This window comes from Sturnus vulgaris, chromosome 17 (genome assembly GCF_052056855.1).
Source record: "Sturnus vulgaris isolate bStuVul1 chromosome 17, bStuVul1.hap1, whole genome shotgun sequence".
NCBI lineage: Eukaryota > Metazoa > Chordata > Aves > Passeriformes > Sturnidae > Sturnus > Sturnus vulgaris.
The window spans coordinates 14400224-14414852 of record NC_142259.1 but is presented as its reverse complement, the minus strand read 5'-3'; the positions used below and the strand labels follow the sequence as shown (position 1 = coordinate 14414852).

Sequence of the window (14629 nt, the reverse complement as noted above, 5' to 3'; positions counted from 1 at the left end):
CCATCCTGATATCCATCCCTGCAGATGAGCTCCCCATGGATCCTGCTCCTCTCCCACCTGCCAGCACGTGAACTCGCAGCCCTGAGCAGCTGGGTGGCCACAGGGTGGGTGCAGCACCCAGATCTGGAAAACTGAAAGCCTGGAACTCAGCCATGCCTTTGGCAGAGCCTGGAGGGAATGGAGCAGTGCAAAAAGCTCACTGCTCTGAGGGGGTGACAAACAGCTGCTGCTTCCAGCACAGCACAAAGGGGTCTGTGAACCCTCTGCTTTCCCCATCCTGTGCATTCCTGCTGCCCTGGTGGGTCTCTAAGGCACGGGACAATCATGGCATCATTTTGGCAGGAAGGAGAGAAGGACAAGGGGAAATTTCCTTGGTTGGACAATGAGGGTTTTGTCCTGTGATGGGCCCTGTAATGATAATCCTGATCCTTTCTGACCAGCAGCCAGGACCACACTGTGCTGCTTTGCTCAAAACAAAGTTTTGCAGGAGAGCAATTGGAGAAATTGGGAAAAAACCAAAGCCATAGAGCACAAGCCTCCATGACTTCCATGCCCTCCATGAGTCCTGCCCCACACTGCTGAGAGGCACGTTCAAGACCTGATGGAAGCTCCCCTGCTGCTGAGCCAGAGTGGGGTGTGAGTGCAGGGTGCTAAGGGTGGATGACACCCAGCCCTGCCCTAACCGTGCTGCAGAGCCCCCCTCTCAGCCCCTTGGGAAGGTGCTAACGCTGCTATCAGTCCTGACATCACAATTACACAGCATTTCTGATCAATCTGCTCCTCCCTAGAGGTTCCTGTGAGTTTTACCCCACCCCTGAGCGTGGCTGTACCTTGGAGACGAGGCTGGCCCGGTAGGCAGCCAGGGCTTTCAGGTACTCCTTCTTGGCAGCTTCTGTTTTCCTCTTGTATGCCTGAAAGGACCAAGGGATGGAGAATCATTGTTAGAGGGAACAGGGCTGGGCTTGGCTGCTCCCCACCTGCTCCGTGGGAATTCCCTTCAGTGGGGCTCGTGTGCAGGAAAAACTCAATCCTGCCTGCAGAGGAGTTCATGTCAAACCAAGAAAATGAAGCCCTTGGACTGGACCATGCTGGGATTTTTGGAGGCATCTCTGGTCAGAGTGCTCTGTGGGTTTAGACAGGTATTTATAAGAGACAGTCTGATTCTATAAGGTGAACTCAGTGAAATCCCTTCCCAACAGGAAGCAGAGTAAAGAGTGATCCAGGCTCTTGGAAGAGCAAGACAAAAGCCCAAACCCTCAAATCTTTAAAGTCCCTTCCAACTCAATCCATTCTATGATTCTGTGATGATGACCAGCTTAAAATATGTGAGACAGCCAGAATTCCTAAACTATTGGATTTCCCAATATTAATCCTTTACAGCTCAAAACTCCAGCTCTTCACCAGAGTCTGGACAGCTGGGAATTGCTGTCTGATCTTATAAAAGCTGAGATTTTTGCCTCATCTTATGACTTGGTGAGCTGGAGCTTGCATGGAAGCCGCAAGTACCAGGAGAGTTTGCTTCCCTAAAAAAAAAAAATAAAAAATTTTGGAAGAGTGAATGATGGTCTGTTTTTCCATCTTTCCCCATAATGAGAGATGGCTCTGGATCATGTCAGTGCTGGTCCCTTCCTGCCTGGATCCTGGTGCTCCACATGGAGGAGAAGACCTTCAGTAATAATGGTGTGATCCAGCTTGTGCCCAGCAGTGAGTCCCTGTAGGGTTACACACATTAAACTGAGGAAAGGAGAGAATTATTTTAAAATGTAATAAAAATTTCACGATAAAGGCAGAAACTCCCAGAAATTCTCTTCTCCACTGGAAACCCAAAGCCTTCCTCAAGCGATGCATTCAAAGTTGATTTCAATTAGAACGGATTTGCATTTATTTAATTCAGCTTTAAAACTGACAACAGCTTTCAGCAAGTGAAATGCTGAAGCCTCATGGGCAGATTCTCTGCTGAGGATGATTTAGGTTGGATACTGAGAAAAAATCTCTTCATGGAAAGGGTTGCCCAACCCTGGAACAGGTTGCCCAGGGAAGTGGTGGAGTGACCATCCCTGCAGGAGTTTAAGGGACCTGTGGATGTGGGGACGTGGTGGCCATGGCAGTGCTGGGCTGGCACTTGGACAGGATGCTGCTGAAGATCTTTTCCAGCTAAAACAATTCCACCATTCTGTGATTTAGCTCATTCCCCCTGCAAATTTCCATGGCAGACTCCCTCCCAACACCGACCTCTGAAGGGAGAGCAAACTTCCAGCAGTTGAACTGAATGTGAGTTTAAAACCAGTACAGATAAATTCGATTAAAAACGGATTGAAAGCCTTATTTTCATTGCTAAATCACAGTGAGTCCTGTAATGAAACGTTTTGACTCGACACACTGAAGGTCTCAGATGGCAATTTTCTGAAATGGAGCATTTCCCTACGTTTGTCTTTGGCTTTATGGTATTCAGGAAATATTATATTTGCTCCATTCAGAACAAAATTACTTTTCAAAATGTCAGCCTGAAGAAGAGTTTGCCTGTGAAAAGTAACTATTTCTTCAAACTGTATCAATTCCCTTAATAAAAGCTATTACCTTTCTCTACAATCTCCACATCTTTTATTACAGAATCAAAGAGTGGTTTGGGTTGGAAGGGACCTTAAAGCTCATCCAGTTCCATCCCCCTGCCATGGGCAGGGACACCTCCCACTGGAGCAGGGTTTTGGCCATCACAGCACAGAATTTATTGTGTTCAGCAGCAGAGCTTGTGGATGCTCTTAAATGTGGTACCTGGTGCCCTGACAGCAATGAAATGGGAATTTCTGGATCTCAGGCCAGCTGGATGCTGATCTTTGGAGAACATATTTAATTATTTTTCCTTTATAACAGCAAAATACAAGAGTGGTTTTACATTTTTTTTTTCTGGGGATGGTGGGAAAACAAAGTATTCAGAGCTACGCAGAGACAAATTTAATTATTAGCATGATTTGCCTGGAGAAAAACCTGCAATTTCTGGACAGGTAAATGAGACTTCCTAAACCTCAATGCAAATAAATAAATAACGAATAAAATCTTCACCCCCCCATCACTTGCTTTTCCTGATTTTTTTTTGCTTTTTTTTTTTTTTTTTTTTCTCCTTTATGCCACTCTTCACCTGTTCTTGTCTCTTTTAGAGCACGTGGCTCTCCCTGGCTCTGGGATGTGCTGCTGGGGAGTTGTGGTGCAGCAAGGCTGGGAAGGGGCAGCCAAGGCTGCTGAAAGGAGGGGGGATTGCTCCTCTGGGCTGCCTGGAGCAGCCCTGGCCAGCCTGACACCAGCAGGGCTGCCAAAAAGGGTGATGGGGTGAGCCTGGGGACTGAGCTCCCTGATGGTTCTCTGGTCAACTGGAAATTCTGGAAGATTCCTGGTGGATTATTCTGGGTTTTAATCATAGAATCCCTGAGTGGTTTGGGTTTTTAAATCATAGAATGCCAGAATGGTTTGGGTTGAAGGGACCATTCTGATCCAGCCCCTGCCATGGGCAGGGACACCTCCCACTGTCCCAGGTGCTCCAAGTGTCCAGCCTGGCCTGGGACACTGCCAGGGATCCAGGGACACCCTGTGCCAGCATCTTCACAGAAGAATTTCTCCCCAACATCCCACCCATCCCTGCCCTCTGGGATTCCCTGTGTCCTGTCCCTCCATGCCTTGTCCCCACTCCCTCTCCAGCTCTCCTGGAGCCCCTTTGGGCACTGGAAGGGGCTATTAGGTATTAATCAGATGAGTTTAAAATGTGTTTTCTCTGCAGGGGCAGCCCCAGCTGCTCTGGGCACCCTGTGCCACCTCCCTGATTGTGAAGAGCCATCCCTAAGGGTGTCCTGTTGGGAATTTTGCAGTCCTGCCCTGCACCCACACAGGACTTCTTCATCAAGGACACTGAGCTGCTGTCCCCTGGGAATCACCACGCTGATGTGGGATCTGAACAAAGCTCCTCACAAATCCTCTGTGTAAAGGCAGCTCTAGTGCAGCATTTATAACCTTTAAAATTTTAATTTAAACATTGACAAAACCATGTTACTTTCTAATTAAATCCCATTTCCTCCCAGGGATTTTAATTTTGAAGTAATTTATCAGATTTAAGGATCCTCAAAACATTTTGCATGTTTTTCTTCCTAACCTGCCAGGCCCACTGATTTATTTTCCTTACTCATTAGCAGGAGGATTCATTAGTCATTAAGTGAGTGGGTGGGTTGGGGGGGGAGGGGGAGGGAGCAAAAATGGTTAGTGATTATGAAAACAAAAAAAATCCGAGCTGTAAGGAGCATATGTTGGGATCGTAATCCTGACACCTCTGTGTCTCAGCAAAGCAGCCACTAATTGTACCGTAATGAAATGTTCTTGTTTGATAACAAGTTAATTAGAGAAGACAATTACTGCAAACCCCGCTGACGCCCACGAGCGGCTCCGTGTCACACAGGCACTGAGTGACAGCCAGAGCTGCTCTCTGGAACCTCTGCATCCCAGCCCTCCTGCTCCTGCAGGAATGCTGCTTCCCATCCTGGGCAACGAGGGCAAGAGCTCAAACTCTCCCCCAGAAAATCAAGGGGTGCATTGACCCCAAGTGGAAAGGTCTCTGCTGCAATCCCAGGTGGAGTTTGGGGTGTTTTGCTTCCAAAAAGAGGTGGAACATCAGGAGGGGATAGATGGGAAGTTCAGGAAAGGTCTCCAGGAGGAAAGCTGGGAGGGAAGACCAAGAGGAGCCACCACAATGTAGTAAAGGAGGCATGGAGTGATGAAAAGAGGCAAAATAGGCTTAAATTGCACCAAGGGCAATGTTTGGTAAGCACTGGGAAGCCTTGGGAGCAGGAAGGATAATTAAGACATTGCCTGAGGAGATGTGTAATCTCCACCACTGAGGGTTTAAGAACAGATTAGGAACACATCCATCAGGAATGGATTAAGCAGAGATGATCCTGACTTCAGCCATCAGTAAGGTCTGGTTGACCTCTTAAGTCCCTCCTTGCCCTCTTTTCTATGATTCCATGACTGTTTTTTTTTTTTTTTCTTCTCCCAAATGTGTAAATTTGGGTTTTATTCTGCTTGTAAATCTGCAGGATTTTTCTTGTAACTATTATACACTTTCCTGCATGACATGTCTTGAGATCACCATAACTCATGGTTTATGCACAAAGATGACACAAAGCACATCCTCCCTGCCACATTCACCCTTCTCCCCACACATCCTTACCACAGCCACTGCAAAGGCAAATAGGAAACATGGACACATTATCCTTGTTCCTTCCCAGCTCCTCCTTTCCTCCTTTCACCCCCCTCTGTACCCCCTTCCTGACTTATTCAATCCCTCCCACCATTAAAACCAACTAAGCCAAGCTACACTTTCAGAGTAAAACTCAGCTGGATTGTAAGTCTTGAGGTCAACATCACTAAGGACACCTAGAGGGAAGATCCTGGCTGTGGGAACTGTGTGGTTTCAGGAAAGTTCCTGCTTCATCCACCTGGAGACAGTGCTGTGAAGCAATTCCTTCGGAGAAAGAATGGAAGAGCTTGTAATGAAGCAGGAATAATTGCCATTGGTTAAGGGATCCTGAGAGATTCCTGCTCTCCACTGCCTCGACTTCATGGGCTGGAAGTCATTCCCTCCTCCATGTGAGGACAATCCACTGAAGATTCCAAAGGGAACAAGAGGGTGACAAATCCAAACCTTAACCTCCAACGAAAACCACACACCATTCCCCTCCCAAACCCACGATCTTGCTCTCCAAGTAGAGAAGTGCCACTCACAGAGCTGCAGTCAATAGCAGATTTGACCTTTCATATTCTCCCCATCATTACCCTGCCCTCCACCAGACCTTTCTTGAAGCCTTGGTTGGGACTGGTGCTTTGATTCCTCTCTGGTGCACGGCTTTCCTCGATGCCCAGGAGATGCTGAAAGCTCCTTCCAGCCCCTCAGTGCCAGGCTGCAGGAGGGAAGGCATCTCTTGTGGCCCTGGCACTGACAGCCTGGCACCAAGCTGGAATTGGGCAGTTTGCAGCACGGCTGTTCCAGTGGGATCTCTCCCCTCTGGTGGCTCTTCCATAAAACAACTTTGCAGCTGGCCCACGGTGCCTGTGTCCCACCACAGACACCTGCAGTGTCCTGTCAGCAGCTGATGGATCAAGTTCAATGAGCAGATGGATCTGATTAAATGGGTGATCTATTGCCTTTTGCTGAGCAGGCAATTCTGCTGGATAATTAACCCTGGAGTGTGACTTTATCCCTGGGGCTGTGTTGCTCTCCATGCTGTGCATTTGTATGGGAAGACCCCGTTTGTATTTGGCCAAGGAGTCACTCAGCATTACTGAACTGGTCCTGGTGAAGCATGAGCAAGAACTCATCTCTGGGGACCTTTGTGTCCCCAGACTCAGAAACCCAACTGAAAATGTTGGTTTTGCCCAATTTTTGCTCATTTCAGATGGGAAGTCCTGTGTTAGCCAAGGGTTTACCCAGCAGATTGCTCAGGAGCTCCATGTTGAGAGGTCTGTGGTGGAAACACCAGCCCAGCTGTTGTGCCCAGCTGGATTTGCTGACAAAAAGAAACTGGTTCCAGAGACTTCTGCAACTGCCACCTTGGCATTGATCTCTGTGGTCTCCATCATTGCTTGGCTCCAATCCAACCTCCTCTTCACCAAAATACTGCAGGGAACAGGGAGGTGCTCGCAGGGGGAAGAACAGAAATGGGCAGAGGAGAGTGAATCCTTCTCCAGGCTTATCACCCCCAGGAAATCAATCCCCAGAAGGAGGACAGGCACCAGGGCTGGAGCAGATGTGGCCCCTGGTGGCCCTGTGGAGACAGAAGGGGCTGCGGGTGGCACAGACCAGGACCGGGCTGGCTGTGCCAGGGGAAAATCCTCCTCGGGAATTAGCAGAGCTTGCTCCAATCTAACGCTCAAATTCTTCTAATTTCTGTCAAATCAGGCAGCCCTTTTACACCTTGCTGGGGAACGCTGCTTGAGATCTGCTAATGGAAAAAACTCCCACCGAGGCACGGGATTCTGGAGCTGGGACCTGGAGCTGCGGGAGGATTCCTCTCACAGGTGCCCCATTGGATGCTAATGGCTGAATTAGCATTTCACTCAGAAGCAAAGTCGAAGCTATCTCTACAGGAACAGCTGCTAAACTATTTGCAAAGTTCAAAGAGGATGTATTCATTTTTATTTTATTTTTTTTTTTTCTCGAGTCACATTCTTCAGATTCCCGTGTAAGCTCCTTAGGAAGGGCCACGCCAGCTGTTGAAGAACGAAGATTACAACGTCCTGCTAACGCAGCGCTGGGGATATTCAAGGTATTGTTATTTATTCCTATTCTACAGCCACACTGGAAGGGGTTAAAATGGGGAAGAAAATGGTGCTTTGCCGAACAGGTGTCCTTGAGCAGTACCCAAGGACACGGAGATTGCTAATCCTGTATTCCACAGCATGATCAAATCACCAGGCAACAGATATAAATAAAAAAAGGCAGGAAATAAGGAAATTTAGATACAAGTGTGTCAGAGGGAAAATGAAGATTCATTGTGAAGAGGCTGAGAAGAGAAGAGGAAGAAGGAACAAAATGACAAAGCCACAAATGATAAACCAGTAAGAACAAAAGAAAGGGGGGAGAAAAAAGCCTCTCTGTGAAATGCATGTCTGTGACAGCAGCAGCCAAATCAAAGATTTGCTAGATTATATGGTTTCTTGCATAATATGCATTCTGGTTCCCTCTGTGTGTTTGTCTTTCAGCTGGTGCACAGGGAAAAAAAAAACCATATCTGAAATGGGACGTGAGCAACCTTTATTTTCCTTGTTTCATCAGGAGGAGAAAGCAAATTTGCTTTGTGGGAGCAGCAGCACCTGCTCAATGGCAAATAAATAGCTCCAGCTTTGATATTACAGTGCATATAATCATTAGCAGCACAAATGGCAGAGGATTAACCCTCTGTGTGCTGGCCAGGGCTACCTGGCAAAGGGCTGGCATGTCAGTGCTGCCAGCAGAAATGCTCCAGGAGGTGTCTGTGGAGAGGGGCTGGGGCTCTGGAGGGGGCACAGGACCCGAGGCACTGGCTGGCATGGCTACAAGCCACCAGCACTGGGCTTCTGGCCCTGGCACGGGGGGCCACCACACCTGTGTGTGCACCCCTCGTGTGCAGGATGGAGCTGGGAGGGATGGATGGGCACGGGGCAGGCACAGCAGGAATGTGTCAGGGGCTGCTCCCGTGTGGGGGGAATCATGGAATGCCCTGGGGGTTCCTGGACCAGCTCCCCTGGGACCCCTCCCTGGCTGCTCCCTGCCTGCTGCTTTCCCACGGGGTGGGAACCAAGAGACCCCCAGGACCAGGCCCAGCCTGGGCCCACTGAAAGGCACAGGATAAGGTTTGTAAACGTGCTCTGAAACACAAACTCCAGAGATGTAAAGAACTGCTCAGTACCATGCTGGGGCCGGGGTCTGCACCTCTGCAGATCCAAGTGTGGGATCAGCTCCTACAGATCCTACAGCCTCAAATCCACCCTTCCTCAAGCCAGGAAGGGGGGAACTGCTCTCTAACTAAAACTTTGGTCATAATTGAGCCAAAGTACCCAGATTTGGCTCTTGCTTGCCTGCTGTGCCACCTCTTTGTTGGCTTTTCTCCAGGTTGTCCTGTGCACTGCTTTCTGCAGTGAGGACACGAAGCCACGGCTGTGATCAAAACTAAAAGCAGTGTCCCTGATGAAACGCTTCCCTTCTCCAGCTTTTCCACCCCTTGCCAGGGCACAATCCTGCCCTCAGCCTGGTGCAGCCACGTGGCCAGCTGGACTCCCAGCTTGCAGCAGGATTTTGGGCAGTGATGCCTGGCTGTGCTGCTCGGACACCATCCCCTCTCCAGATGTGCCAGGAGAGCACTTGGAATGCCTGCTCGCCTTCCCAGGCAATGTGTGCACCATATCCTGCAGCCCTGGGCAGGAAACACCTACAGGACAGCCCAGGCACTTGTTTTCACATATTAAAGGCATTTAAAATTTTTTCTTTTCCTTTTTCCCTTTCCATTGCATCGCCTCATGAATCTAAAAAAAGCTTCACCAGGAATGTTGGCAGAGGAAAGCAAACAGGGGCTAAATAAACTCTCCTCCAGCCAGACACTTGCAGAGTGAACGTGCCACATCACACAAACCAGCCACAGGGTCCCAGAGCCAAAGAGAAATTGTCTCCCTCCAGCCGGGGTTCTGGGCAGGGTGGTAACTGTTGTGGGAGAGAAGTATCCAGCTGGAGACAAAGCCAGGAAGTTAATATTTAAGCATTCAGACAAGGAACAAATGACTTAATTAAATCAATTACAGAGGGAGAAACGGAGCCACTTAGAAAGCGTGTGTAAAGAGATGGCGAGGCTGCTGCGAGCTCAGGAGAGAGGAGGAGGAGGGAGAGTTAGAGGGAAGATAAACGGGCTGGATTAATCCCTGCTGTTAATTAAGAGCTGAGCGTTTGCACCGCGCTGAGTCAGGGTCACAGCAGCAATGAGCTGAGCCACGCTCAGTGCCCAAACCGGGACAACTTCTGCAGCCTGGGCGAGTAAAGGAGGGCCAGGCTGAGAGGCTGGGGGGGATGCAGGCAGGAGAAAGAGGTGACATAAAGATTTCCCAGAGCCTGAACCAACAGCACTAACCCAGCCCCTATCCTGCATCTCCCCAGGGCTGGGGTCACCCTCCTGACCTTCCTCCCCTCTTCACATGAGGAATTTCTGCCTGCATCATCCTACAGTGATCCACCCAAAGAGCAGAAAAGGGAACAGCAAAAGGGCTTTCATCCCTGAACATCCTCTGCTCTTACTCCGGACTCAGTGTGGGGTGGAAATCAAGGTTATTTCTCAGCACAAATTCCAGTTAAATGGCTTTTTCCCTCCCTGCTGCTCCCTCCCCAGATGAAGCTGCTTCCAGTGCTGGCCATGGACACCCAGCTGGAGCTGTGGCCAGGCTCCAGGAGAAGTGCTGCCAGCCAAAGCCTGCTTGGGTCCAGGACACATCACACACCGTGTCAGATCTCACTCAGCCTGATAAAAAGCCATCCTTGCTCCAGCAAGTGTTCCCTGGGGTTCCCTCAATAGGCAACAAGCAATTACAGGCTTTTGTAACTGACTCAGCAGCAGCCAAAGAGGGAAAGCAGGAGCTGGAATTCTCTGTTTGAAGCAGACAGAAAGTGGCTGACAGCTTTGGGGCAGCAAGGTTTCCTCTGTGAGGCCACTTCAGACATCTCCTTCTGAAGCTTTTAAAGCCTGAATGTTGGATTTGAAGCCAGCAGTACAGGGAGTTAATAGTGTTTCACTGGTTGGCTGTCACTCCTTGTAAGTAAATAAGCAAATACAAACCCATCTCCCATCTCAAGCTGTAAAACTCCACGGCAGGGAAAGGCCACTGATGGCTGTGCAGAGTAGGAGCTTATCAAGAATAATTAGTTGTCATAAAAATTTGCTCTCCCCCGTGCAACAACAGCAATTTTGTACAGTGGGCAGGACAGCACTGCTCCTAAAAACAGCCTCTGTTCCTGCACTGCAGCCTGTGGAAGCCCCTGGCCATGCCTGGGGAGATGCCCTGCACTGTGGAAATACACATTTCAACAGCTGAAAGACAAAAATCAAGAACTCAGTAACTCACTTGCTTTTGTTCTTCTCCCAAACTGTCCCACATTGAGGCCACAATTTTGGACACGTCCCCAAAGGTGGCGTTGGGGTTTTGCCCCTTGATGGCTGCTTGTGTGTCTCTGAAAAACAGGGCATAGGCTGACACGGGCTTCTGGGGCTCATTGGGGTCCTTCTTTTTCTTCTTCTTTTGGCTTTTGGGCTTTTTGCCCAGGTCTGTTGAGGGTCTTTTCTCTCCAGTAGCCTGCAAAACCAAGAGATGAACCTTAGCAGTCAGCTGGGAGTGGTCTGATACAAGCCCCTGGGAAGTGGGGATGTCCCAGCATGGAGAGGGGGGCAGCAGCCCTGAGGGTCTCTTTGTCCTCCAGGAGCCTCCTGGATCATTGCATAAACTGCTGGTGGGTGTCTGAGCCTGCTCTGGGGCCTCCCCTCAGACCAGCTCATAGCTTGGCTTCATCCCTTTCTCCCTGCTCCAAACCTGGGGCTTTCCAGTGCTCTGTCACTCTCCTTCCCCACCCTCCTCCCCAGCTCACTCACTCCTAGATCCTCTTCTGGAACCTCTCCAAATGCCTTGCTTCCCACCTAGATCACTTCAGCAGTCCATGAATTTTCCAAACTTGAATTCCACGTGGTTTCTGATTTCCATCCCAGTAAGGTCCCTTTGAAGCTGCTCCTGACTTCCCTCACCTCCCCATTCTAGGAGGGTTCTGAGCACTGACCAAGCAACACCAGCATCACAGTAAACATCATACCAGGGCCATCCAAAATTTGCTCCATCCTGCTAACATACATGTACCCCTATCCAGAAAAATATCCAGGAATTGAAGGATTTTAATCACACTGATAAAATGCTTTCACTCTTCCAACTGATGTGGGTGCAGCTGGATGACCAGGAATGGCTGTGTCCACTCTCAGTGCCCAGTGGGTGTTGGAACTCAGGGGAGCAGGACACAGGGAACAGGAGCTGCCCTTTGTGGGTGTTCAGCACGAGATGCTGCCACTGGGCTGGGAAATGAAACAGCAAGGCCTGGAAACAGGGATGCTTTCACTGAAGGCAGCATGGGAAGAAGATCCTGTATCAATCTCCTTTGGGATGCCCTGTGCAGTGTGCTAAGAAAAGGTTCTTTCCCCGAGGGTGCTGGCACTGCCCAGGCTCCCCAGGGAATGGTGACATTCCCGAGGCTGCCAGAGCTCCAGGAGCGTTTGGACAGCGCTGCCAGGGATGCTCAGGGTGGGGCTGTCGGGGGGTCTGGGCAGGGCTGGGGCTGCCCTGGCTGATCCTGGGGGTCCACTCATGATGTTCTATGATTCTATGAATACAGGGGACTGCAGAAGCCTCCGTGGGAGGATGTGCAAAGGAAAAGACCCCTGGAAAACTCCTGGATCCCATCGAAGCTTTCATCACATTAACCGTGGCCAGTGAAAGCTCACACTCCAGGGCAGCACCATTACTTTACTTTACAGTGAAGGAAAACCTAAACACAGCAGATGGCAGACAGTGAAAGCACTGGCTGGATCTGTGCATCCTTGAGGGCAAAGAGGACACCAGCCCCTCCACCTGCAGGCCCCGAGCCCGAGGCACTGCCATCAGCTGCACACGTTCTTGAATTACTTGGAAAGACACAGCTCCAAACACCAAGATCTTGTGGAAACTGTGCCTCCAGCCGAGCTGGGGACAAACAGCCTCTTCTCGTGATGGATTTGTCAATTTGAGCATGTGCTTGGCAGTGCCAGGATTTAAGAGGCTTCCCTTTAGCTGGCACAGGCACAGGCACAGGGAGGGAAAGGGCAGCAGCGTTCCTGTTCTCTGCTCTGCAGCTCTTGACTGGTCATTAATTTCAGTATCAGCGCAGTGACATTTGTCAAACAGACAGTGACCATTAGTGAATGAGCAGAGAGACCACAAGAATTGCATTTAATTTAAAATTGCCCAATTGGGCTTGAATGGTAGGCCTGGAGGTGAAAGGGCAGCTTATTAGGAGGAAAAAAAATGCATGACAGGGCTTCAGCCCATTAGGAAGTGAGATGGTATTTTAACTAACTGTGATCCCATTTGATTCAGTGAAGTGCCGTGGGGAACCTGCTCCCACACAGCCACTGACCAAGCCAGCAGCACAACCCCAGCTGGATTTACAGCTCAGGCAGCACCAAAGAGCACTAAGGAAATCTAAGGAGAACAGCAGCAGGGAGCAGAGCAGAGCAGGATTTGGTATTAATGGGGTTTTCCATGTGTGATGCTGTGGGATGAGACAACAGCCTGGCCTTGGACCTCAGAAGAGTCTTGGGCAACCCAAACCATGTTCGTGTTTGGTGGCAGATGTGGATTGGGGCAATGATGTGACCCCAGAAACTTGGTGCCTTCTCAGATGTTGAAACCAGGAAGAGCTGAAACCTCATGGACACCTTGATTTTAATAACTCTGGAGAGTGACCACTAATCCAGCTGGAATTTGGAATTTCCACCTGTCCCCCCATTCATGTACACCCACCCCCCAAGCTATGAAGCAGGTAAATACACCAGTGAGGCTCAGAGACCTCTGAAATCCAAGAGCTCCCTGGCTCAGAGGACCTGAAGGACCTGCTGGCATCACTCATTTCCTAAACCAGTGACCTTCTTGCTCACAAGATTAATTTCTGCTTGTTAGATGTTGTTTTGATGACTTGTTGCAGAAAAGCCCTTAAAGGTCATGTGAAAAAAGTGGCTGATGGGTGAAGGCAGCAGCTGTGCAGACAGAGAAAGCAAACAGAAACTGCAGGCCACAATGGGTCTGCTGCTTTCCTCACACTCAGGTCTCCTCCTCCTCCAAACACATCACTCCCATCTGTCTGGGGGTTTACAGGGCAGAAGAATGAGAGGGATTGCCTTAAGGATTAGGAAAAATTCTAATCTCTGCAAGTTGTCATCATCTGGACATCTCCAAACTCTTCCTACCCCATGGGCACCACTGGCTCAAGAAAACAAAGATCCAAGGCCAAAGCTGTGTCCTCCTCAGGGACTCCTGGGGGGCTGTCAGGAAAGCTGGGTGATGCTGGTGGAGGCAGAGAGACAGAACCTGGTGTGTCACTAAACTGAATATTTCAGCTCTCAGGTCATTGCCTGGAGCTTGGTGACACAGGCTTTGGGAGGTGGCAGACTGAGATTCAGCAGCACAACCCCTCCCACAGTGTCCCTTGAACACAGAACCACAGAGTTTGAAAAATTCCATTTGTTTTTAACCTTGTGTATCCCTTCTTTTTACAGTTTTATTCACTGAAGCTGTGCTTCCCCCCAAATGAGCACTCTGCTTTGAAATGCCCCAATCTGAAATCTGACAATGGATGAAGAGCTACAGGATTGATGGGAATCCATTTCCCTAGATTTCCATGAAGAGGGAAAGGTCTTTGCTCAGTCCTAGCATTTTCCCAGTTTTCTAGCCCATGCACTGTTTGCTGCCCTGGTTATACATTCAAACCCTGTTACAACAGTCTGGGGTGGGACAAGGTTACAATACCAGTGCCTTGGCTTTAACCAAAGTTCCCAGGGAGCCCAGCAATCCACCTGCAGCCACAGAGGCACTGTGGTTGCTGCAGTTTGCTCTCAGTAACAGCCACAGATTCCTGGAACATGGCACGAGTTGTTTGGCTTTGCTGGTGCATTTGGAGAGAGATGGACAAGATGTGCCCAAACCCTCAGGAATTCCTTGGATTTGTTGGTGCCAACCTCAGCAGCAGTTGTGTTGGCTGCAGAGACCATTTGGGACACCACTGACTACTTAAAGGTGAACTAAAAGGCACAAGACTTTAAATTCCTGTTTGTTTTCCTTAGCAAGCCATGTCCAATGAGCTCAGTTCAATCCCAACATGACTTATTTTCCTTCCCTGTTTCAGTCTCCTCTACCCACCACCAGGAATCTAATTTAGCCCCAAGCATTTGCAGACTTTTAGCCCTGAAGCTGCTTTGCTCATCATAATCATCATCCCAGGAAATCCTGCAGCCTGGTAAAACGTGGAGGCAGAAGAACAACTCTGATCTCCAAACCTGCTGTG

General features: G+C 49.4%; 1 protein-coding gene across 1 annotated transcript in view; it reads right to left on the bottom strand.

Annotated features, from left to right (window-relative positions):
* The window catches only part of TOX2 (TOX high mobility group box family member 2), a 147580-nt gene that overhangs the window by 9923 nt on the left and 123028 nt on the right, over positions 1 to 14629 (bottom strand). Inside the window, exons 5-6 of the mRNA XM_014876082.2 lie at positions 10621 to 10848; positions 831 to 911 (exon numbers count right to left, since the gene is read on the bottom strand). Of these exons, the coding sequence (XP_014731568.1) occupies positions 831 to 911; positions 10621 to 10848 (309 nt within the window). The remainder of the gene's footprint in view (positions 1 to 830; positions 912 to 10620; positions 10849 to 14629) is intronic.